The sequence below is a fragment of the Neopsephotus bourkii genome, unplaced genomic scaffold, assembly GCF_033783945.1.
Source record: "Neopsephotus bourkii isolate Nb327-2 ecotype Australia unplaced genomic scaffold, CSIRO-AGI_Nbou_v1 NB_1642, whole genome shotgun sequence".
Lineage (NCBI taxonomy): Eukaryota > Metazoa > Chordata > Aves > Psittaciformes > Psittacidae > Neopsephotus > Neopsephotus bourkii.
Window position 1 is genome coordinate 82,697 of NW_026902117.1, and position 25,911 is coordinate 108,607.

Consider the following 25,911-nt stretch of genomic DNA (forward strand, 5'->3'; position numbering starts at 1 on the left):
GTACAAGTTTGTTTGTAGTTAAGCGCTATAAACACACAACTCCTGCACCCAAGACTTACTCTAAGTACAGGGCTGACCCTAGTGGAATCTCTTCATCTGCAGGGACAGGAATCTTGAAATACATTTGACCATAAGTTTTTACTGGAAAGAATGTGAATGGTTTGAGTGAAGGACAGCATACCAAGGCAGAATTAGCTTAATGAAAGAATAAAAAAATCACATTTTGACCACTCTCTTCTCCCTGCAGCTAAAGAAAAACAATCCACAAAAAATCCTTACTGATTGCTGCCTCAGAACTCAGCATAAGCCATCCAACAAGCAAACAGTACCTGTAGAAATTATGTGAGCTGTCTACATGATCTTGGTTCCAACACTGAAGAGAATTCAGACGCCCATGTTACCAGGAGACAGCTGGAAAAGGAGGTCAGGGCAGAATGACAGGTAGCAACTCACTGAAGTTGCAACCAGAAGTGTACTGCAACTGCTGCTACAGCACCATAAAGCAGCACAGCCCCAGCAGTCTGACTGGTCACAGTTCTGCAGGTTCCTGAGGGGTAAGGACCCATTCAGCCCCTGCTGTGACAAGTGCTGGTGCTGAACAGTTCACTGCCCTGTCTTCAGGGTACAGAGGCCAACAGCTGCCTGACTTAGATGACAAAAAACCTCACTTTCCTTTTGTCTTAAACCCCGCAGATTAATATTCACAAGACACTTCTGTTTCAAGACATCTAAGGTAATCAATCAGTAAGCACTTGCAGGATCTGCGGCCACAGGACCTCAATAGAATTCAATGTGCCAAATACACTTCTGTATGCAGGTTATCAGAGTTGGCCGTTTTTCTTTTACTCCAACCAGAACTGGGGTTTTTTGAGAACTAGCTGAAGCTTTCAAAAGAAAAGCAGTAGTACTACTAGCTTGCCTAAACAACAAAGATCTCTAATAGCATTCTCTGAATTCCAGACTTTAAGAAGCAATGCACTGGATACATTCTGTCTTGGCAAGCAGAGTTTCAACTTAACAGCAGACTAGCAAGTACAAATTGGTCATATTTAAAAAAGCAACAACACTTACGATTACAGGATGATACTAAAAAAAGCAGTATGAACAGTTAAAACTTCACACACAGTAAAGAGTCAAAGTAATCTGGAAGACAGGCCACAATTCTGTCATCAGTGCAACGGAGCTTATTCATCACAGAATCAGTCCTCAGTTGGAATGCAAGGACAGCAGCAGTTCACAGACGCAAGCACCCCCTGCTTGCAGGAAAAGTCTTCAGAAGTTAACAAGCACCTTGAGCTTCCCTCTCAGGACGTATCCCCACAAATGCAGTGCTACCCACCCTTCTTCAGAGATGACAACTGCCAGAGTTTTCAAGGTGAGATGCCCAAAGACTGTGTTTTCATCCTCTGACGTCAACAAGGCCTTGGATGCACAAATCTTCTCAAAGTCACAGCTGCTTTGGCAAGGTATTCTCTCTTGAAACATCCATATTTGTAAAGTTCGTAATCTCCAAACTACCATCTTCTTGCCCAAATGTATTAGAAAAATGTAGCTGATTAAAACACGTTTGAGCATATTTTTCCATAATTACTCATTTTTAAAAATCATACTTGCTTACTCAGAAAAGCACACCAGAAAGACTTCATGTGCAAAGGGCTCTTTCCACCTTGGGGGAGAGGATTAAGGCCTAACCTAAGCCCCAGCAGGACGCTCAAAACTCAAGCTGTGTGGTGGTTGTAACAACCAGAGCAACAGTTTCACCAATGCACTTCACCAAATCCATTCTGTCTCACATCAGTTTCAGTTGAAAATTCCAGGATCGACATAAGGATATGCAAGAAATTCCCCCAGTTTATTGCCTTCCAGATCGTAATGGAGCATCTGAAAACAAACATCGCAGAAGAAACAAGGATCCTCTGGTGCCAGACTGTCGTTGTTGGTTACCCACCTGCAGGTTACAAAAAACAAATGTTTTCCATGCGAGTCCAACACAATTGTGACACTCAAGTCAGTATTTTATTCAGAGTTGGGGATGGCAGCACCAAACATCAGTGATAATGTTATACTGACTGGGTACTCTCTATACTCCATACCTTCCACCCCAACACAGCTCTTTTCCGAACTCCACACCCATCAGTGCCAATCCCAGCTGCTATCTTACACTGCTACAGCAGCATCTCCTGAGGAGTTCCTCACACCTGTGTAGCTGGTATGGAGCATAACAAAAAAACCCTCCCCCAGAGCGCCCCAAAATATTAACAGGAACCTTCTGTCCACCCCATGGCCATTTAAATCATAAATCTGTTTGCCCATAAGGTAAGAAAGTAAGAAACTGTGATGCAGAGCAGACACATGACTGACCCAAACTACAAGTCTAAAAGACGGACGTGGATGATGCAGACATGGAAAGGATTGCCACACGCTCTGGCAAACACTGAAGTTAACGTGAACACAGCTGCCAGTACAGGGAGGGCTCACCATGTCACCAAGCAATTAATTTATGGTAGGACTCAGGGGCCATGACAGCTCAAGACTTCCAGTGATTAAGGATGGTATCTGCACAGATTAGAGCATGCAGAGCAGCCAGCCAAAGCTTCTCTGCTGTCCATGGTTTAGTACCTCCCCACCTGAGCTTAGTGCTTAATCCTGGTTTTAAGTTAATGCATTTACATCACCTCTGGTAAAGCCCTTCCTATCCCATCTTTCCCCCATACTGACCCTTTGGCTCCACCTCCCCTTATGGTCAAATGCCCTGCAGATTACAGCCACTTGCGAAGGCATCCTGGGGGCTCTGCTAGGAGCACCAGGATGGGCTTCCATCACCAGGGGAATTGGCTCTTTGCCTGATTCCAGGGAAGTTCAAGGCCAAATAAGCAACATAACAAGGACACAGCTGCCGTGCTAAACTGAGGCTGAAAGCTTAAGCTGCCATCGGGGAAAAGAAGAGCAGCGAGTGTTCTTGTGAGTAATTGATTCAGACCTGTAAAATCAGGGAGCCTAGCCTAGTCTGTAGAACTCCTTTAGAAACACTTCTGCTGTGTCTACTGAATGGCTTTCTCACGTCTAAGTAAACAGCACTAACATGAATAAAGAGCACCAAATTCACATTCTGCTCTCTTAACTGCAGAAAACCCATGCCTCACAAATAGTTCCTTCAAATACAGCACAAGAGTTTTCAGGTAGAGGTCTACCCCTGGGGAAAGCTACAGCCCTTAAGAAATCTCTGTATTTTACTACATTACGTTTGAACAGATCCATTCTTCCCTCTACTTAGACACTAGATTTAATGAAAGCTCAGTACAATTTCTGGCAAATGAATCTGAATCACGTCTCTTGTCACAGGGCAAAAATGCAGCATTTTCCCCTCAAAAGTAAGATATTCAAAAGCAGTTGTTGAGAGCCAAGTTCTATGTATGCAAAAGAACATGAGCCAAATAATTAACCTCTTCATCACTGCAGATCTTCTGATCTCCCTGAATGCTACCTGCAGGAGACCTTTTCCTGTGTAGAGAAAGGACAACTGCCTAAATATTTGCATGAATATTTTTCACACACCTTATTAAATATGTACAGAGCTTTGATGGTTTTTACTAAGTTACTGGCATCACCTACAGAGACATAAGACAAAAAGAGCGAGAAATTAGCGTACCTGGCTGTATACATTTTGCACACAAAGCATTTTCTGGTACATAGCCAGTGTTTCTTGATTAGCAATGGATAGAGGTTCCTGTCCAGGCAGTCATCATGATGAATGAGCCTTGAGGGAAATAAATAAATACATAAAATACAATAAAGACTCGGCCACACTGGAATTTGTCTGAGCAGGGACACTGAAAACAAGGCATGATTTAAATTCCTGTGTAAACTGTGACTAGACTTCTGCTAAGCATTTCTTATCAGAGATGAAGAGCTGGAGACAGCCTGCTAGTTGCACCACCCCTGGATTTTATGGTCAGGAGTAAATTCAGTTTGTGCAGTAACTCAGAAACCTTCAGAACATTTACTTTAGATGGTCTTTTCAAAGATTTTACCTCCTACAGACCAACAGGTAAAAAAATCACAGACGAATGTTTAGAGGCTCATAATTCTGAGATCACCTGCTTGCAATGTCTATGCCCTTGAGTTGTATTTCTCTTTGGGGGCACCATTTATTAACAATGCTTAGGTACATCAGGCTGGGAACTCAAAACGATCTGCAACTCGCTACAATCAGAGAAGTGCTCTCTCTATCCCTTATGCACTGAGTATACACAATAGTTCTACTGTTGATGTGGTTGCCACCTCACAGCCAGTACTGCCTCCTCTTCCTCTCCTTCTACCCACCTTGGCCTACTACTTCCACTCCTCTGCTCTGTGTTCAGCTCCTGCCCCTTTCTACCGAGTCTAAACTAATAAGCCCATTGACTCCAGCCACTCCAGAATCGGTATGCAGATCTGGAGTACACAAACTGACCTTGCACAGAAAAAAACTTATCCCTGTAGGTACCATTCCTCACATACCGCAGTCATGCCGTGCTAGTTAGAAAGCAGTCCTTTTATGCAGACAAAAAAGGGGAGATTACTTTCTTCCTTGCAGAGTCAATCATATGTATGTGGAATAAAATCTTAAATTAGCCCTGTAGAAGGCAGCGAAATATCTTAGCCTAACAAATATTCAGCCTTTAACATCTGAAGTTTGTCCACAGAAGGGTTGCTTTCAACTGCCTATGGACTCCCGAAGAGCAGTAACTTACCTTATGTCCGTGATGATAATGATGTGCTCACAGTCCCCTTGGTGGCAGAAAAGGTATGGGAAGCCAATTTTGAGGGACAAATCATTGAATGTGTAGTCCTCCATATCATCAGACTGAAGATTTACATAGCCTCTGTCATGAGATTCTGACCACTCAATAACAGTTCTGAAAACAGAAAGGTCATCAGCATAGCAAACCTACAAACTGCAAATGACAGAAAACAAAAGGGGGACATGCAAAACCTGTCACTGGGATACAGTTAAAAAGATGGAAATCAAAACAGCTCATGACATTTTGTAATGATTTAAGGTAATTTCACAGCAATACCACACCCCCAGGGAACTGTGCGCTGTTCTCATGGAACACCTGCCCTTAAATCACCAGGTCACTTCCTGAGGAGTTCCATGTAGTGTAAGCTCCTTACAGCGTCCATCCATGTCAGGATGTTTGGAACACAACACTTCTCAACCATTCCAATAACTCAAGTTACAAGCAGGTAATTTCTGTTCCTTGGTCAATACCTTTGTTTCAATGTATTAAAAAGCTTTTTTCGTTTCTGTCAAAGAGAAACAAAGCTGACAGTTGAATACTTAAACTTCCAAAATTTAGCACTGGAAAGACACTGATGCAACTATTTCTGGGCCTTTCAGCACACTCCTGCATACAAGGCATTTCATTTCTACAAACTGCATTATGTTACCACAAGCCCTTCCAAAAAGATCATTGTTGCTCACGGACAGAAAGTAAAGGAGCAAAATAACTTCTCTGAAGTCACACACCAAGTCTGGCATAACAAGAACAGAGTGCAAACTCACAGCTCATCCATACCATCCATTTTAACATCTTGATCTCCTAAATCTCACAAAATGCATCAGCAAGCCCATACTTTCTTAAAACAAACTAGTTTGCACATTTTAAATGGCTATGACGTGCTCAACCAGCATGAGGTGCAGTTCCAAATAAGAGATACCTGAGTCTCTTCGCAATACCACCTCAGATTTCTTTTTCTGACAGTGGCTCAGTCCCCTTGTTGACTTCACCATGACGATATTCAGCATATTTTCAAAACCGCACAGAAAGCTGACTTTCACACAGCTGAGCCTGCTGTCCTTCTACCTCACAGACAAGTCTTTTGGTGGTCATCACAACTAGGGAGGGAACTTAAAAAACCTGTACAGACTGGCATCTGTCACAGCAACCCCATCCCAACAGAGCAAAACAGGATTTTAGGGGACAAACATGCAGTCAGCCCCTTTTCAGAGAGGAACTGAGTGGAAGGAATAAGCAGAACAAGTAAGGTTAAACTTTCATGTAAAAATCAGTTAAAAGTGAAAAGGTATCAAGAAAGTCCATTCTAGCTTCATAGACAACACATCCAGCCTTTAAAACACCACAGTTCATCAATAAAATGAAATAAATTTTCTGTCACTTAAGGTTTTCCTTAGTCAAAATCTACAAATACTGTACCTGCTCAGGTCTCTGCATTCTGGGTATCTTTTATCATTATAAAAGATACCTTCAAAATAAAAGAAGGCAGACTTGTAGAGATCCTGAAAGAGAGAGAGAAGGTCTGCATTAGTGTTATGGGAGACTAAAACACCTTAAACAAGAACAGACTGGGGAAAAAAAAAAAGCACTTTATATATATAAACTATGGTAAGAGACTTCATTCTACAGGTTTCTAAGAAAAGCTCTGCACTGGTTTTAGATGCTGATGTGACAACAAGGCTTGTAAGACTGCTAGATGTGCAGTTGTTCTGCTGATACTATTCTCAAGCCATTACAGGTTATTTTAGTGCTCTTCTCTTATTTCTATCCCCAGCATAGGAGTTACGTATTTCTCCAAAAACACAGAACAGGAACTCAAGCATCACTGCACAAACTGAGCAACTGCACAACACTGACTTTAAAAATAAAAAGAAAAAAAAACTAATAATATTTTTGAAAATGAGTAAGATGTAGTGGGCTGCCCCTCTACCCAGCTGCTCTCTCACTCCCCTGTATCAACAGACAGGGGAAAGCAAGCATGACAGGCAAGCTCACAGGCTGAAATAAAAGCAGTTTAACCAGAAAAGCAAAGGTTTAACACAGAAGTAAGGCAAAAAGAAGAGATCTATTCCCTGCTTCCCACCAGCAGGCCATGTCCCACCACTTCCTGGGAAACAGGGCTTTAGCTTGCATAGTGGTTGCTTTGAAAGACAAATTCTTTAACCTTTCCTCCGGCTCTTAATGCTGCACAAAACATCACGTGGCATGGGGCAACCCTCTGGCCAGCTGAGGCCAGCTGTCCCAGCTACTTTTACTCCCAGCCTGCTGGTCCTGGGTGGACCTGCAGAGAGACAGCCTTGAGGCTGTCAGCAATATTGTTCAGCAATAGCCAAAACACTGATGTGTTATCAAGCCAGCCGAGGCAAAAATGCAAAGCATGACTCAGAAGAAAATCCAGCAAAATGATGGAAAAAAAAATCCTTTCAAAATTCCCTCTTAATTACAAAGTTTGTCACATACATAAAGGCCATTTGTATCAGTCTATCAAAGACACATAATAATTAATAACCTATGGCACCCATACCAGGAGTGCAAGAGTCACTGGACTTCAAATTATCCCCCAAAACTGAGCTAGCCCATGAATCCCCATTACACACAATATATTCTGCAGCAGAGCTACAGACATAAAATCATATCCATTCACTAAAAAAAAGCAGACTCCAGCTGCAAGCACCTCCTTGAAAAGGAACAAAATAAGAACAGAAAAACATCTTGTTGAAATAGCACAATCAAGTATTGTTCTGTTTATCCAGTCTGCTCACACAACATTTACAGAGGTGTTCTGTCTTAAAGCCAGTATCGTACTTTTACAGCCTGGAGAACAAGAGGCTGGAGATCAGCCTCCTGGAAAGAGATCCAGGGGCTTAGGCTGATGGCAAGTTGAATACGAGTCAACAGCATGCCCTGGTAGGTGAAAGTCAGCTGTGTCCTGGGGTGCATCCAGCACAGCATCGCTACCTGGTCGAGGGAGGTGACTGTCCCACTCTGCATTCCCACTGGTACAGCCTCACCTTGAGGGCTGGGTGCAGCTGGGGGTGCTTCAGTATAAGGACAACAAACCATTAAAGTGTGTCTGGAGGACCACTTCACTGTGTCCAGAGGAGGGTGACCAAGGTGGTGAAAGGCCTCAAGGGCAAGACCTACAAAGAGTGGCTGAGTCACTTGGCTTGTTCATCTTGGAGAAGGCTGAGGGCTGCCCTCATGGCAGTCTACAACTGCTTCACAGGGAGCAGCAGAGAGGGAGCCACTGATCTCTCTGGTGACCAGTGATAGGACACAAGGAAATGGAATGAAGCAGTGTTCAGATTGGACAGTAGGAAAAGGCTCTTCACCGAGAGTGTGATTGGTCACTGGCACAGGCTTCCCAAGGAAATGGACACAGTAACAAGCCTGCCAGAGTTCAAGGAGCATCTGAATGACACTTTCTGTCATATGCTTCAGTTTTAGGCAGTCATGCAAGAAGCAGGGAGTTGGACTCAATGATCCTTATGGGACCCTTCCAATTCACGATGTTCTGTGATTCTATACAAAATATTCTGTTGGGTTTTGCAACTCAATACCAGCTATACAACAGGAGAAAGAAATTAACAGATTTACATTATATACAGAGAGAGGGTGAAAAACATACAAACTTTTTCTTTAGACATAAATATAATTTAACATCTAAAAAAGAAGTAATTGTTTAAAGGTCATACATCTGCTTCCCATAATTTCCATCCTCTGCTGTTGCTGTCAGAACAGCCTCTGTATAGACAAGTAGCTTGAGCAAACAGGAGACAATCAGGAAAGGTTGTATTTTTTGGTCTACGTAACTTTTATCTTTAAACTGTGTTCTTCCAAGTTCTTTCTGGTGTGTAAGAGGTGTTATTCTTGGTTTATGCTACAACTCTTTAAAGACTGAGGCCAGACAGCAGTGTATTTTATCAAACTGATCACAACACATGTACAGGGCTTAAGAAACAGTTACAAGAAGAAGGAGACAGCCTCCGCAGTGGACCCTGAAGTAGGAATATGCCTCAGACCACAAATCCACAGCAAGCAGGGAAAAATACTGTTCAGGTACTTTGTTATACTTTGCTGAAGAACAATAATAGAGGAGTGAGGGGTGGAAAATCACCTTTGTTGCAAGAGCTAACCTGCAAGTCTATCCTGGGCTGGAGAAAACAGGTTAGCTACCTTGCACAGCATTCACTACTGGAAGCTAGGCAATGTTGAAGGACACAAACCTAAACCTTCTCAATCCACTTCAGAGCAGAACACTACTGACTGATACTCAGGGATGCACTCCATGCTGTATAAGCAGCTACACACACCTACAACACGCACGAGTGATGCTGCAAAACACTCTATACACACACAGCTGATCTGTAAGTTACAGCATACTTTTTTCATATTTTCAATTGCACTTTGACAAAAAGCAGTGTTAAGAAAAAAAACCCGTTTGCAATTATACACTGCATTCAGATACAAAGCCTATTTAAATCCTCTGTTTGCTTCAACATACAGAAAACTGCAAGGAATCACAGAATCAACTAGGTAGGAAAAGACCTTTAAGATAATCAATTCCAACCATTACCCCAGCACTGCCAAGGCTATTACTAAACCACATCACTAGGGGCCTTATCTACATGTTTTTGAACACCTCCAGGGACAGCGATTCACCACTTCCCCGGGGAAGCCTGTTCCAATGCCTGACTATCCTTGCAGTGGAGAAACTTTTCCTAATATCCACTCTAAACCTCCCCTGACACTGCCTGAGGCCTTTAGCTCTTGTCCTATCACCTGTTACTTGGGAAAAGAGACTGACCACCATCTCTGCGATAAGGCTGCCCCTGAGCATCCTCTTCTCCAGACTAAACAACCCCAGTTCCCTCAGAATCCTTCATTCATGGGTCTCAAGAGCCTTTTGATAAAGTATTTCTCCAATGTATGTCAACATACAGCTTTATCACAGTGAACTGGTCCCCACCTCTACACCACTGTGTACAGGACACATTACACAGCATCCCAGCTCTCAGGTAAGTGAAGGTTGTATTTATTCATCAACAGATGCATGTGCAGGCAGCTCATGCAGATAATGACTGGGGAAGATACCTTCAAGCTTGGTTCCCTTCCATGATTAATTTCATAGAATAGTTAGGGTTGGAAAGGACCTTAAGATCATCAAGTTCCAACCCCCCTGCCATGGGCAGGGACACCTCGCTCTAAACCATATCACCCAAGGCCTCGTCCAACCTGGCCTTGAACACTGCCAGAGATGGAGCATTCACAACCTCCCTGGACAACCTATTCCAGTGCCTCACCACCCTAACAGGAAAGAATTTCCTCCTTATATCCAACCTAAACTTCCCCTGTTTAAGTTTTAACCCATTACCCCTTGTCCTATCATTACAGTCCCTAATTTGGTGACTGACTGCTCCTCACAGGACATGCCTTCCAGCCCTTCCACCAGCTTTGTTGCAATTCTATAGTGCATTCAAGAACTTTCACATCCTTCTTGAACTGTGGGCCCAGAGCTGCACATGGGGCTCAAGGTGAGGCTGTGCAATGCTGAATATTGCAGGATAATCATCTCCTCTGACAGGCTCGTTCTGCTGTGTTTGATGCACCCCAGGGTGCAGTTTGCCCTCTTGGCTGCCAGGGCACACCACTGAGCTTGTTTTGGCTAGCACCCCCAGATCACTTTCTGCATGGCTGCCCTCCAGCCACTCCTTTCCCATTCTATACTTGTGTCCTATGCTGTTTCATCCTAGGTGCAGAATCCAGCATTTGAACTTGTTACGTTTCATCCCATTTATTATTGCCCAATGAAGAAAAAGCAAAGAAAAATCACAAAACCCTGAAGCAGCAAGAGTGAGAGAGAAGTTAGGCCATTTATGCCAATAAAATCCAGAAGTCTCTTACTCCATGTATAGGGTGACAAGCAATGTTTGTTTACTTAAACAATGAGAGCAGTAACTTGATCCTTCCATTATGCCTACGTTCTCAAACTGCACTTCAAGAGAAGCAACATGTAACTTCCTTACACAGCCTTTGTCCTGCAGACTCTCAGAGCACCATGATTTCAATAAGTCTCTAAGGTCCTTAAATCAGTGAGAACTTAGTTTCTCCATTTGGAAAAGTTAACATACTTTTGGTAGGTCATGATGTCAGTCCCTTCCTAGGCTGGAAGGAAGAAAATCCCACCCCACTGACGGCTAATCTCCTGCCTGCTGAAGCACACTTTATCATTAAGACTACATACTGAACCTATACTTCAATGCAAATTCCAAATTCACAGTCATGCTTGAGGAAAACAAACAAATGGAATGAATGCACACCACTCATTAACAGTTCCTGGTAGGAGGCTAGGCATGGTGGCATACACGCACTTTGGGGAAACTGTGGATGTGAGGAAGCTTAACCTCAGCCTTGCTGAGGCTGACAGCACACACGACGTTCATGCATGCCCAGGAAGAGAGTTTCAGAACTCTCTGGTCTCAGAAATAACCAGCTAACACTTTACTAAATCATGGTAGACAGACTCTTCCATTTACTTTATATAAATGAAAAGACTATTATCTTTCCACTATTACGTATACAAGGATGTATATTTCTCTGGTTTCTCTCAGATTGTAGATGTTATTTTATGTCTATCATATTGATAACATACTATATTATTAATATGTAATCTTGGCAAAACAGCTGGGCCCCAAGGGTGATAATCAGTGAAACAAAATCTAGTTGGAGGCCAGTAACTAGCAGAGTACTCCAGGGGTCAATACAAGGTCCAGTTCTGTTTACCATCACAGAATCATTAGGGTTTTAAGGGCCACCTACAGCAGGTTACACAGGAATTCATCCAGGTGGGTTCTGAATGTTTCCAGAGAGGGAGACTCTATGATCCCCCTGGGCAGCCTGTTCCAGTGCTCTGCCACCCTCAATGTACAAGTTCTTCCTCATGTTGACATGAAACTTCTTGTTTGTTTTAGTTTTTGGCCATTGTTCCATGTCCTGATGCTGGGCATCACTGGAAAGAGTGTGGCACCATCATCCTGGCACCCACCTTTGAGATATTTAATATGCATTAATGAGATGCCCTTGATGACTTTAAGGATCATCAAGCTAGTTGATTCTATGGTTCTATGAATGAGATCCCCTCTCAGTCTTCTCTTCCCTAGACTAAAAAGGCCCAGCTCCCGCAACCTCTCCTCATGAAAGATGCTCCAGACTCCTGATCCTCCTTGTGGCCCTCCATGGACCTTCTTCAGTAGCTCCTTGTCTTTCCTGTACTAAGCCCTGAACTGTACACACTGCTGCAGATGCAACTTCATCAGGCAAATGGGAGGATCACCTCCCTTGACCTGCAGGCCACACTCCTCCCCAAGATACTATTCGCTTTCCTGGACACAAGGGTGCACTGCCGGCTCATAGTCAGCTTGTCATGCACCAATACTCCATCTGTCTTAATGGTCTAGATGTTGAGGCAAAGTTTGCTGTTGACACAAAACTGGGAGTGGCTGATACACCAATCATGCTTGCCACTCAAAGGAGCCACAACAGCCTGAAGAAATGGGCCAACAGGAACTTCAACACTGCGCACCTGGGGAGGAACAAGCCAATGCACTACTCTATGCTGGGGTCTCTCACCTGGAAAGCAGCTTGACAGAAAAGGACCTTGGCGTTCTGGTGGACACCAAGTTGACCAGGAGCCAGCAGTGTGCCCTTGCAGCAAAGGAGGCAAATGGGATCCTGTGCTGCATCAGACAAAGTATTGCCAGCAGGTCGAAGGAGGTGATCCTTTCCCTCACCTCAGCAGTGGTGAGGCCACACCTGGAGTCCTGTGTCCAGTTCTGAGTTCCTCAGTACAAGAGAAACATGGACATACTGGAGAGTTCCACAAGTGCCACGAAAATGAAGGGAGTGAAGCATCTCTCTCATGAGGAAAGGCTGAGAGAGCTGGCCAGTTCAGCTGGGAAAAAAGAAGGTTCAAGGGGATTTTAATACACAGGATGAGGTACAATGAGCACAGACTGAAACACAGAAGGTTCTCTCTGACCATCAGGAAATGCTTTTTATTGTGAGTGCAACCTAACACTGGCACAGGCTGCTCAAGAAGTTTGCAGAACCTCTACCTTCGGAGATATCCAAAAGCCATCTGGACATGGTCCTGGACAACTGGCTGTATGTGGCCTTGCTTGAGCAGGGCAGTTGGTCCAGATGACCTACAGAGGTCCTTTCCACCCTCAATTGTTCTGTGATAGGATGTATATTACATGTGATGTATTATCAAAATTATGCAGTTTCAGTATTTTCAATTAAGAGTACTTTTTCTTCTTTGACTCCTTTCGCACATTCCCAGAGAACACCTTACAACTGTGGGACAGGGGAACAGCCTTGACCCCTACTTTTGATCAGCACGTAGCTGCAAACACCACAGCATGCAAGTTCAGAGGGGCATGGCCTACATTTAGTTTTCTACCTGTATTTCTATTCTGGTGTTTTCCAATATAGCACAAAGTCAGTCCCCAGGGATACATCTGTGTGAGAACTCATTACCAGCATTACTGCTTCCCATTGGTAGCATTAATGATGTTTTTCTTGACATTGCACAAAACAGGTCAGCTTGGTAATGCCACCAGGAAGTTATTTACTCACAGTGCAACCCTCTGGCAGAAACAACGCAGTTTATCTAGTGCTGAAGAAAAAAAAATTCTGCTTCCCTCTCTCCTGTACATTTTCAAAGCTCCTACACATGCAGAAGGTTCCACACAGAAGATTTTACCTTGCTTACGTGTTCTGGTGCTTGATCTGGCTGACTGCTGAACTCACCACCTATCTGGAAGTCGCTGACGCAGGAAATTGAGTCTCTCAGCTCGGTGAGCTTCTGGCTGCCCAGTACAAGGACTGTCTGATAAGGTTTGTAATCTTTATGCTATGAAGAAAAAAAAGCATAAAAGCGTCAAATAAAAACTACTTGTCAGCATTAGTACTGCTCTTCAGCTGTCAGCTTGAGAATCATTTAGACTGGAAAAGAACTTCAAGATCATCAAGTCCAACCATTAACCTAGCACTACCACATCCACCACTAAACCATGTCAGCGTATGGCATATCACCTATGTGTACAAGATTTTAAACAGCACTTTGCCTCAGCGTCTCCTAAGGCTGCCATTTATTAGTTGTATTTTGTCACATTCCTCACCAGAAAGTGCAGGAAAAATAGGAGTTTGAGTGTACTTATCCCAGATCCAGAAAGGATTTGAGTATTTAGTTTCAGATTTTGAGCTTTCTGTGAAATCAATTAACTGCTAAGTAATTACTGCAATAATTGCCTTTGGTAAACCAGTAACAATGAAAGCCAGATTCTGGAAAAAGCTTGAAGAAGTTACACGCTGAAGGATTTACCACACTCCCTCAGTGGATGCACTGATTTTAACAGCTTAGGAAAGCACAATATTACCTGAGTAGGGAAGAAACATCAGAATACAACCTAGAGAATTTAGTACCAACCTTCTGAAATATGACAGGGTAGAATATGTTTAGAGTTAAAAGTAGCTCTCCCTCCTCAACTAGATCTGTAGGACTGTCTGGCCTTTTTCCACTTGCATGTGATTCCTGGAAAATAAAGATAGGTATGCATATATATATATATTTATATAATATTGGCAACCACTTATATAACATAGCCCCTGGATAAAAGTCTGAGAAACACTGTTCTAACTGCAACTCACTTTTGACTGTATAGCCTTCTGAATTGGTAACAGCCTACTTCCTCGAAGATGGAAATGTGAGAAGCTGCTGTAATTATGGATTTCAAGTATCTCCCATCATTCCTCAGCTCTGTGGAAGCTAAGGTGCTTTCAGCAATTATGAGATAGCTGGCTACTCCTTGCACATTGAGAGGCCCTGCATAAAGGAATTAAAGCTGCCACTCTGACCTTACGGAATACAGCTGCTACCAACTTCCACCATTTAATGTTTTTAATTTTTTTTTTTAATGCATTCACATGTAAAGGAAGATTACAACCCTCAACTTCAGAAAGACTGGCCTAGAAAACAGCCACAGGATGAAGTATATGAAAATAAAAATCAGTGCAACACTTGCTCTTATTAGGGAAACTTGACACTGCTGGAGCTCTCAATTTCTCCAAAATCCAGCACTACCCTTGCCACACTACTGTTTTACAGAAGAAGTGAAAGCATTTCCACGTTTCCACCCTACTTTATGTTTAAGACAGAGCCCAGCTGTGAGAATAAGGGAGGGCACTTTTCAGTAGTCCTGTTTACCCCTTTTTCAAGAAATCATGAGAGAATACTGACTGCATGAACACTTCCCACCAGCTTCAAGTGTTCTTCAGATTCAATAACATGAGAGTGTACTGATATGAGACTTCAGTTCTGAGATCCTTGCATCTCCCTTTTTCATGTGACACATTCCAAACTCATTTTTATTTTTGCTCTCTTCCTGTTCTAGTACACCATGGTCCTAACCAGCTGTGACACAGAAACCCCCTTACCACAGCTTAAAGGATGCAGTAACTGATCACATACTCATTCTTCAGAAACAGAAGACACCACTTATTGAAGCCCTCTATGAAGATTTTTACTGCAAGTATTTGCTGAGACGTGTCAGGCTAAGAGCTCAACATAGCTGTTGCATCTCAGTTTGCACACAATGCTTAGATCATGTGCCTGGGTCTCTGGACAGTTGAAACAAAACCACTCATGACAGACCAGGAAACCTCAAGGATAAAAAAAATGTTTTCACAGTCACAAGTGAGGCTCCTTCCCCACTACTCCTCCATCCCTAATTTTTACAAAATTCATGGCTTGCTTTCTCAAGCCTTGGACTGCACCACTGTAAAATTTACGAATGTCAGTTTTCTTGTTTCAGACTTTCATTGTGAAGAAATCTTAAAAAAAGAGTTACTAAGCATAGTTAAAGGAATTCCAAGATGCTTTTGAGGGGCTGATCGCTAAACTCCTGGTTCCTGTCAGCTCAGAATGGCAAACTTGGGTTACAAAGCTCAGAGTTAGAATCTTACTGCCACCATGTGGCAGTCCTACTGCCTCCCTCCTTCAGTCCTACAGAAACTAGCTCACAGTTATTTACACATTTCCGACAGAGGACTCCAGGAGCAAAACCTTTACATGTTTTGTCTAGCTCTATGATAAGTTCACGTAATCCTCGGTACACCTGATCAACTACACACCGCTTTATTAACAACCAAATAAAAACAGACATATAGCAGTAATGAGACAGAGCTCCTCTTTAGTACTTCTGGTACTTACAGACCATAGGAGCAGTGTTCCTGCCCTATCTTTCTATAACATGTCTTTAATCTTAATCATTACCTGCAAACCCCTACCTGCAAACACTTACATTGAATAGAGACTCACAGTGATGAAAAAACAAAGCAACCAGAAGTTGGACTTCTGCTGTACTGAACTACCTTGAGATCCTAGGATGACAGGGAACTTACCATCTCATAGGCAAGAGTTTCTTGTCTGCAAGCCCGATCCACAATAATTGTTTCTTCTCTCCTCTCTAATGCCTCTTTTCTAATTCTGAGGGCAGGAACACAGGACAAAATTCCATTCAACAACTTCCATACAGGATGTGTAAGTATACTTTTAAATAACACAAGCCACTACAGTGCAGCTTCAAAAAGCACGACTTCTGGCTGTTTTAGTATGACAGACTAACTTAAAATACTCTTGTCTCCCAATTCCCACAAAACCTGGTCATGCACACTGGCATGTAGATTTCAGATTTGTTTTTGTTTTGCTCTAAGTGCAGACCACAGGTTGGTTGTGGGCAATTTTACACTTATGAGAATTAAAAAAAAGAAAGAAAACCTGCAAAATTTTGTGTGAGGAAGCTTTTACAGAAAGTATGATTTGCTACCTTCAAGGAACCTGTTTCAACTATGCCTCACACTTCAAAGGAATTCAATTCATGCTCAAACAAAAACCAGGAAAAAAACACAAATATTCTCAATCCCATGACATAGATACTTTTATTAAAAAAAAAAAAAAATCAGTACCATTTGTAGAAGAAAGAGTATTATACACAGAATATCTACTAAAATAAACACATTTAACCCCCGCATGAACAGCAAATCCTTCTGTACTTCTGGCACAAGGCCACCTACTCTCTAGGCCTCCCCAAAGGTTTTCAGTAACAATCAGGCTTAACACTGATGACAATCCTAACACCTTTTTTACATCCTGTGCAAACTGAAATTCAAGTATAGCAAAGGCCTGGCCTGGCTGAGCATGAATTCAAAGTTCACTAACTGACAGAATCTTAACATATATTGTTCAACACCTGAAATGCAGAATAGGTTTAGATAAAGATGTTATCTGGCTATGACTTCAGTACTTAACAGTTTGGATGTTAAAATGTGACTACAGGTTACTAGCTTATAAGGGCTACAGATTTACTTCACAAGGCTTTGGAGAAATCTCTCACCAACAATTGTGAGACGTCACCCGCACACTCTAAATTTAGGCACTAGTTCAGAAGGACATAGGTCCAGAAATCCTAAGTTCTTCCAATGGGAAAGATGGCATATTCTGTCTATCTTAATAAAAAATTCGTAAGTAACATTAAGCAGAAGGCTCATACCAATTATCCTGTCATAAGCTGGTGTTTCTGACCTTAGAGTATTTCTGGACACTGCTTCAGAAAGCAGACCATTGCTTGGAAAAGGAACAAGCAGCCAGCCATGCTTTTGTGTGTTTCCTACCCCACCTCATATCAGGGTATTGTGAGTGTACTGTAACAACATACCGTAGAGTTAGCAGCCTGTTATCTTCAGGAATAACATCTGGGTCCTCTTCTTTATCAGAAGACATTAACATATCAATGCTTGGGCAATAAAAAAAACATAAGACCACTATTATACAGGTACAAACATGGTCAAGACATCACATTTACACAAGCTGTCACTGCTGTATTAAGGCATTAATTTATGCCACATTTCTTCCAGTGGGAAGAAGACATTTCTGTCAGAAGTGGCAGGTCCACTTTTCCTTGTATCCTGCTTTCCATCCTCAGATCTTTTCCACCGTCACTCTTCCTGTGTTTGCACAGAATCCAGAGTAGAGGTAACCACAGTTTTTTTGCTGTAGTGCAAATCCCTGCAGCTTGTGGGAAGGCAAAGTGGAACTGCTTTGGCTGCAGCAATGACTTAAAAGCGATCATACAAACATTACATTTTTATAATCACATGCATTGAAGTCTTGGAAGGTGTTGCTGTACGGCCTTTTACACAGGCCATCGTGGAGCTCCTCCCAGGTAACTCCACTACAGCAAGTGGAACCACACCACTAACATTTAGTCCACGTTCCTGAGGAAAACAGACTTTACAAACGGAAAATACGTGCTAATCCCTCCAGAAATTAAGGCTAAGTAGTCAGTGCTGTACACCTAACAGATGAAAGTGCAGGCAATATGAAGCATGCACCGGGCACACCCCACTTCAGCCATAACCATGGGATTCCACCATGCCCCCTTTCCTGCACACAAGACAGATGCACTCAGTGCAGTCAGTCATAGCAGAGGGGATAACACTGCCCATACTGTTTAATGGACACTGACGTGAACTGTAGGACAGTACCAAGGAAGAGTAGTTGCAGGTCCCACTTGAAAAAAAATATGCAAAGTGTTCTACGAAATTTATGTCCCCTAGAAAAGTATTTTAAGGCAGCCAGAAATAAAAAGGCCAAAGGAAAGTCTGTGGAAATTTGGATATGGAAACAGGATATCAGTGAAGCCTTCAATCACCATGACTTTTCTCAGAATATCCTAGCAGCCCAAAGAACCTTCTCAGTTTTAGAAATTCAAAGATGCTTTAGTATTTTGTCTGATATTTTCATAGTGAGCAGATACAATGTTTGTATTACTCTTCATATTGTGTATGTTTTAAACACAGTACTTTCATCATCTTTGAGACACTAATACTACAAGACACTAAATACTAATACGCTAAGATGCTAAGGCTAGCTTAATGCAGCTTTATAACACGTTCCTACAGATATTTACAACTACCCCTTCTAATAAAACAAGAAGGTGAATTAGCACTGAAGTGGAATAAGGTACATGTAAGCCTCACCTATGTTAACCTACCTAAGATCCACACTGATTTGAGCCTTAGCCTGTCCTACATACACACAACAAATCACTCAAAAGGCAAACCAGAATAATATGACTTAGCATCTCCAACATTCAAGCCCTTCAGCTGCTCAAACACCAATAATGAATTCCAAGGTAAACCTCTGCTTGCAGACCGCAACAGCATTTGAACAAAACTTAAACCCTTACCCTACCAACACCTTGGTTATTTAAGAGAACTACTGATGTTATTTCCTAGTTAAGGACACCACTTCTGCACCTGTTTAAAATCTGATGAAAACCCAAGCAATCTCTTAGCAATTGTCTACATGCAATATAAGCAGCATGAAAAGCGTTTTTCTGAGTCAAATTTGAGTGACAATGGATTATCTTTTTTCCTGCATTCTGTCTGCAGTAACATATTACAGGAATAAAACATAAGGAAAACAAAAATCCACCACAACATACTGAGATGCACAGAGTTAAATAACATTTAACCATTATGCCAGTTTTCCTTACCAGAAGACTCTAAATTGTCAGCAATACTTAAATGCACTATGTCACTATATTAAAAAATAAAAAAGAAAAATTAACTTCATTATAAGTCCATTAAAGATTATCTATTACTATTTTTAAAGTAGATATAGGAGGAGTATCCACATCTTCCCATCTCTCTTCCACCCAAAGAAAACCTCCTTAACTTGCCCTAAATTCCCTTACAAGTAGTTCAGTCAGAAGAATCTGTGTTTGTATCCAGGATGTGCTCATTTCAGTGCCTAGAAAACGATATTTATGCTGATAATATATGTGTCCCCAAGACACCACAGAATAGAACTTAGTGGAGCCCAGTGTTCATCTCTTCTCAAGGCAGGAATACAAACCCGGAGCAGGCAAGTGAAAGTTATCAGAGGTAGTGATTTGAGGTTAGCCAATGTTAAGGAGAGACTCAGAAGGTCAGGTCTATTTAATTTAAAAGCAAAACCACATGAAGATTAGGGATTGGGATTTCCAGCCTGCACAGGGGACAGGTCACATGAGGATGTGCATGTTTATCTTCATTCTCCTGCAAAGCCAACAGGCAGCTGCCAGGTGATTTGTTCTCTCCCGTCATAGACTCCCCATTCTTTTTTTTCTCTCCCAAACCTTTCCACAGTACACTCAGCAGCAAACAGCACAGATCTTAACACCAGCAAACACAGACAGCGGATGAAATATCGTAGTCGTAGACTGAAGAAAGCAGAATGTAAAGCAGAATGAATGAAGGAAAAAACAAAGCATAGAAAATCTGCTTGGAATTCCATTTTCACATTTCCCATAATTTGGGGAATAACTCTGAAAACATTAGATGGACATGCTCATGACACATTTTTTTATATGCACCCTTCAATGCAGAGCACTGAAGGAAAATCCTAGCTGTATTTACCAAATTATGCCTTCTGCACTGCTTCTGTGCCTGAAAGTGAAAACCTCTATCTTGCATTCACAATAGCTTGTAAATACTTCTACACCTTCCAGGAAACAGTAAGTGAAGGCCAGAACTTTCACAACGCTATACAGATAGCAACAGAACTCTGACATGTCTTCCTTAGTGATAAGATACAGACAAATTATTAATCTTTACTTTCTGTAGGAGTTACTGCCTGAAAACAGGCTTTCCTACAGGTGAGAGACGATTCTCACTATTCACGACCTAAAAGCCTTCCAGCTCTAGTATATTTGGTATCTAGATGGTTCTTTTTTTTCGACACTAGTCTGCAATTCACTGGTCCACAAATATGAGTAAGTTACAACTGCAAAACAAGAGAGTGCCTTATCTTTCCCAGCCCTAGTGCCACCTGGGCTGTTAGGGCAACAGCACAACCAGCACAAAAAAGCACTTCCATAGCTTTGACTTCACCTCCAGCCCTGACTGAAAACAGTCAATAGAGGCCAAGGGCCGAGGTAAGCTCGAATGTTAACGTATGTTGCCATTACCAGGGCTTATCTAAATGATGTTAATAAAAAGAGATGCCTAGCTCTTTTTCTTCATAGAAGTTACGCCTTTCATTTTGCAACTGGGGCTTCTTAAATCCATGCACGTATTCCTGTAACTTCAAGTTCTAACCGAACAAGTAACACGTTGATAAATATTTACTTAAGTAACTTAAGTGCTTAACTGTTCATGCCATAACACAAAGTTTCCGCTAGCGGAGCATTACACCCCAGGAACACGATGGTCCCCTTTTCCACAGCGCATATACCCGGGTGATAAAGCCCCCACGTGGCTAAGATCCGGAAACAATCGTTCTGGGCAGATTTGCCCGAGCACCTCTCGCCTCTCTTTGAAGCACCGGCGCAGAGCCCGAGCCACAGCACCCACAACCACGCCCCGGTGCGGCCTCTGCTGCATCACACGCAGCGAGGCCTCAAGCTTCCCGCTCGGGATGGGACAAGTCCCGGCCTGAGGAAAGGCAGAAGTTTCAGCCCTTCCTCGGGACTCCCGGCAGGAGGAGCCCCGTCTCCCCCACCCGCCACATGCCGCGTGGCCACCACCTGCACACTTCCTGCAGCTCGGGCACCATCTCCACCTCGCAGCCCAGCTCCGCCACTACGGCCGCGTCCTCATCGGCTGCCGCCTCTGCCGCCAGAGACAGGTCTGGCGGCCCCAAGTGCTGCATCCAGCAACGGCTGAGCGCGCCCACGCGGAACGCACGGGTGTACAACTCCGCTGCCTCGTAGTCGGGCGCAGCCCCGGCCGCTTCTGCTTCTGCCGCTGCCGCCGCCATGACCGCCGGGCCTACGCGCAGCTCGCTGCAGTCTGTAATCCACACCGACTGCGCGTCACTGCCGACTCAGGCTCCTGGGCCCTGTGGGCGGGCTCAACAGCAGCGGGCGAGCACAGACAGGCTGCCCGGAGCGGTGCCGGTCTGCTGGATCGGAGCGGAGTGGAGTGGAAGACGCCGAGGGCCTTTATCAGGCCTCCGCGCCTGCAGGGTCTTCCGCCTTGCTACCCCGGGGGAGGGGAGCGGCAGCGGCAGCGGCAGCAGAGCTCTTGCTGTGGCGCTGGGAAGTGCCGGGCGCTGTTCATTAAACACAGCCTAAAGAAAAACCTGAAGTTACTAAAAATGCGTCGTGTCTGTGGGTTTACAGCGGTCCAAAGTCTTTAACCGAGCTTATCCAAAAAGCTGAATTTTCTTAACACCAAAGTGAAAATATAATGCTTGCCAACCTTCTTTTTGTATCATCTATGTTCAGTAACACCACGAACAAGGTTCCTGAACTAGATAATGATTTAATAACACTGCTCATACCATCGCTTTAAAACCAGGGATCTCTTTGCCTCCATCTTGCTTTCTAGCCATGTGGGATTAGTGATGCACTCCAGGAGCAGTGTTTTCAGGGAATATACAACGAATACCACAGTGGACAACTGCAGAATTTTCTTGTGTTGTATCACCTGGGAATGCCCACTGCAACAGCGTGACAAAGCTGCCATGAGCAGAACCTGTTAAGAAAGAGGCAGAAGTCATTCTGGATTGAGAGAGAACCTGATGTACCTGTTCCTCATACCAGTTGAACCACGGCCTTCTCAGTTGCTTCAAGCCAAAACATCCCATACTTCTTTAAAAATTAAAATAATACTTTAAAAGAATGTGTTAGGAGGTGGATTGTTGGATCAGAGGGGAAAGGTAAAACCAGGAAACATTCATGAGAATTGGGTCTTTGCAAGCTGCATGGAAGGGTTAGGGTGCTGACAGCATAAGATCACAACATTTCCCTGCTGCTTTCACAAAGGAAAGTAGTTAAGGGGGAGAGGTAAGAATGTAATAGCACAACCTGGTGATACAAGAGCATGTTTTGCTTTGTTTAGCAATAACAGCATCATCTAAAGCCCTTACACCTCCCCCACTTATATTTAGAATTGCACTGCATTTCAGTGCTGAATTTATTTATTAGCTGTCACTCACCTCTGCCTTTTAATTGCAGTTATTATACATTATAGAGCTCTTGCTAAGCTTCAGCCTCTGCTTTCTTAATCCATCACCTTTGCACAACATGACACTCCCCAGCTCTGGAAGTAGCTCTTGATTAAGGGCTGTTACCCTCACTTCCTGTTGTATCCTCCCTGAAACTTACCAGTTGATCTGTGAGGGATTCTCATGCCAATTTCCAAAACCATGCCTGCCTTTCAGTGTGCCTGTTTATATTAGGAACATACCTCTCCCCTTCGTGTACTTGGAGCGTCACCTGAAATTTGGAAACACCCCACCACTTACCTGTTGTAGCCACATCTGGGGTAGAAGTGCTGGGGCTGTCTTGATCTAAGTGCACTGTTGACATAAACATGGAGGAGCCGTTTCATCCACAAGTAGCAGGATTAAACCGTACTCTTGCAGAAAACTATGAGAAGTTTTTAGTGTCTTTTCTATGAGAAAGGAGGTAAGATACTGGTTTCAAAAACCTTTGGAAAACCAAACATGCCAAACTGTATGGAAATCGGTGGGCTGGACTTTTTTGTAAGATCACATGAAAATGACATCAGCGGAATTCTTTTGCACAAGAGTGGTCACTGCCAACCACAGTCCTGTTACAGACAGGAGTGTGGTTTGGAAGGGGCTAGTTACTGCCGTGCTGTAATTATTCATATTTCTTGGAATAATCCCCATGGGCTGTTTAGGTAGATAGATTAATTACCCTCACTACCTCTCTTCCTCCTCCCCATGACAGGACTGATTTTGGAGTTCCTCTGCAGTACTTAAAGACAATGTAAAGTACATAAAGCTCAGGCAGGAAGACAGGATAAGTAGAAGTTCAAGGAGCAGCCAAGGTGAAAATACCAAAGGTGGTAATTTTTAACCATGAGTGGATAACATGTATTCTGTTTCATTTCCAAACTTCAATACTAAGAAGTCATATACTTACAAAGCAACTCTGCTCAATCCAAATCCTCTTAAGAACAAAGAGAGCTATTTATTTTTATAGCTTGGAATTAATCTGCCCTTTTTATAGCAGGCACAAGGCACATGGGCACTTCAAGGTTTCCAAGAGGTGCTTACTTTCCTCCGCTGGAGAGACTTTAATAATTCAACATTAAGGCAATGAAGGATGTATGAAGAACTCAAGCAGTGTAAACCAGGCAGGTATTAACCTGAATTCTTTTAAGACAAGCAATGCTGAAATCCAAAGAGCACTGAAAGACCGTTTAAGTTATGGGAGAAGTGTAGGTAATGCAAAAGAGACTGGAAAACAAGCTAATAAAAGCACCCTATGTGCCAGAGGAATAAAAAGAAACTGTAACTAACATGCTACTGAAGAACTCAGGTAGCCTCCATTTGGTACTCCTCTGGTATCCTGCAAGCTTAGGAGGCTCATTTTCAGAGTTCACAGTACAGAACTCAAATGAAGGTCAGTAAACACTCTGGGTACATAACCTTTCTGAGAAGCTGGTCCTAAATGGTCCAGGAAGACTAAGGCATTAGACATTAATTAAACCCCTTAGTTCCAGGATGGCCTTTCAACACAAGAAACATTCCTTTGTTGATTCACACAGCCTCAGAAAAACATAAATATTTGTCAAGCTTATCACATTCATGGCAGTAGTGTATAGTGCTTGCTCCAGCACACACAGTCTTAATATAATGACATGGTAATGCTTATGAAAGAGCAGTTTTGTGGTGTAATTATAAATCAGATTTTATGCTGTTGTCAACCCTGGCTCAAATCTCTAAATTTAGAAAAGTCATTTAAAGTACCATGGGCTTCCACTTCAAACAAAAATCAGCATGATAATCACATGCACTCCAGCAGGAGTGTCATGACACTAGCAAAATTGATGTTTGTAGGTAGCTTGAAAAAACTTTGGAAAGTTGGTGTTAAGCATTACTTTGGTTTGGTATTTTAGATTCTGTCCTTGTTCATTACCTCAGTCATGAGTTCTGTGGTACCCTTGTACTTTGGCAGACAAGGAACCTTATCAGTGGTTTCTAAGCACTGTCTCAGCACAGCAATTACACAGATACAGAAAAGTTCCATGGCTGTCATTTTAGGAGATGAGGCTTCAACAGCTGTCAGGTTTTATTTTGTTATGCCATCTATTGCAGGTCTCTGTTGTGAGGGTGCAGCAGTCCTCTCAATGGTGGCACCCAAAGCACTGATCAAACCCAGCTGAAAGTACTCACTCAGTCCTACATACTAAACAGTTCTGATACACTATTACACTGAGATCATATTATAAACTACAGTGTTTATAATATGATGTCAGACAGGGTTGCATTGGTTACAGCCAGCCTGGTGTTCACAAAGAGTGGGAAAGAATGGGGAGGCCAAGCAATGCCCTGCTTGTCACTGCTTCCAGAATTCCCATGCCAAGGAAGAGTGGTCTGGGGGTGTGGCAGCCTTTGCATCAACGACTCACTAAGGCAGCCACTAATACCTTTCACTATTACACCTGAACAGGAATGATCCATTCCTAGAATGTAGCTATAGGTGGGACAAAAAGTAACTTACATTACTTCTACAATAAAGTAAAATATTAACACACATAAATACATTCATAAAGGCTCTGCACAGGTCTTTATGTCTAAACAGATCACATAAATTAGCAGGCAATTTGAAAGCTGTGTAACAAAAAACAAACAAACAAACAACCCAACAAACCAAACAAAAAAAAAAAAAACCCACACCACAACACCAGAAACAACTAAAAAAAAAAATAAATCTGGTGGTTGGCAATTTCTGAACTACTTCATGGGTGAATATTACTTTTACATAACCTAAATGTTCATCTCATGAATGTTGAGCAGTCAGAATTATTTCCTTGAAGGATTTCAAACTACCTCTGGTGGTTGTTCTTGCTTGCCATTAAAACAGCTGAAACTGAAGACAGAGACAAGCTTAAGAGAAAGATGATGACAGGGATGCATACAATCCAAACCAGACCAAACAGAGGTCTGGTCTGTAGGCTAAATGTTGCTGACCCAAGTAATTCTGATGTTTACAGCTGAATTTGAGTATATAACTGGAACAAGGAACAAAGTCACACATAAAGCAGT

General features: G+C 42.7%; 1 protein-coding gene and 1 long non-coding RNA gene across 2 annotated transcripts; one reads left to right on the forward strand and one right to left on the reverse strand.

The window, feature by feature from the left end:
* Positions 1-1,100: 1,100 nt before the first annotated feature.
* On the reverse strand, positions 1,101-21,646 carry SNAPC3 (small nuclear RNA activating complex polypeptide 3). Its single transcript, XM_061374671.1, has 9 exons — positions 21,413-21,646; positions 17,558-17,635; positions 16,245-16,329; positions 14,272-14,376; positions 13,546-13,695; positions 6,201-6,283; positions 4,734-4,898; positions 3,650-3,757; positions 1,101-1,948 (listed from the first exon to the last, which is right to left on the reverse strand). The coding sequence occupies exons 1-9, from the start codon at positions 21,643-21,645 to the stop codon at positions 1,801-1,803; spliced, it is 1,155 nt and encodes a 384-aa protein (XP_061230655.1). The 5' UTR covers position 21,646; the 3' UTR covers positions 1,101-1,800.
* Positions 21,647-22,517: 871 nt separating this feature from the next.
* LOC133223711 (uncharacterized) lies at positions 22,518-25,405 on the forward strand. The gene is made up of 2 exons (XR_009728662.1): positions 22,518-22,675; positions 23,870-25,405. It is a non-coding gene; the product is annotated as an uncharacterized LOC133223711 (long non-coding RNA).
* The last annotated feature ends 506 nt before the right edge of the window (positions 25,406-25,911 follow it).

Bases quoted from the DNA above. Each gene is read 5' to 3' on its own strand.
- SNAPC3 (XM_061374671.1), bottom strand. From the start codon at position 21,645: ATGGCGGCGGCAGCGGCAGAAGCAGAAGCGGCCGGGGCTGCGCCCGAC. The intron at 17,636-21,412 runs GTGGTGGCCACG...TTATTGCCCAAG, and splicing joins GAGCTGCAGGAAGTGTGCAG to CATTGATATGTTAATGTCTT. The intron at 1,949-3,649 runs GTACGCTAATTT...TGTAACCTGCAG, and splicing joins TGCAAAATGTATACAGCCAG to GTGGGTAACCAACAACGACA.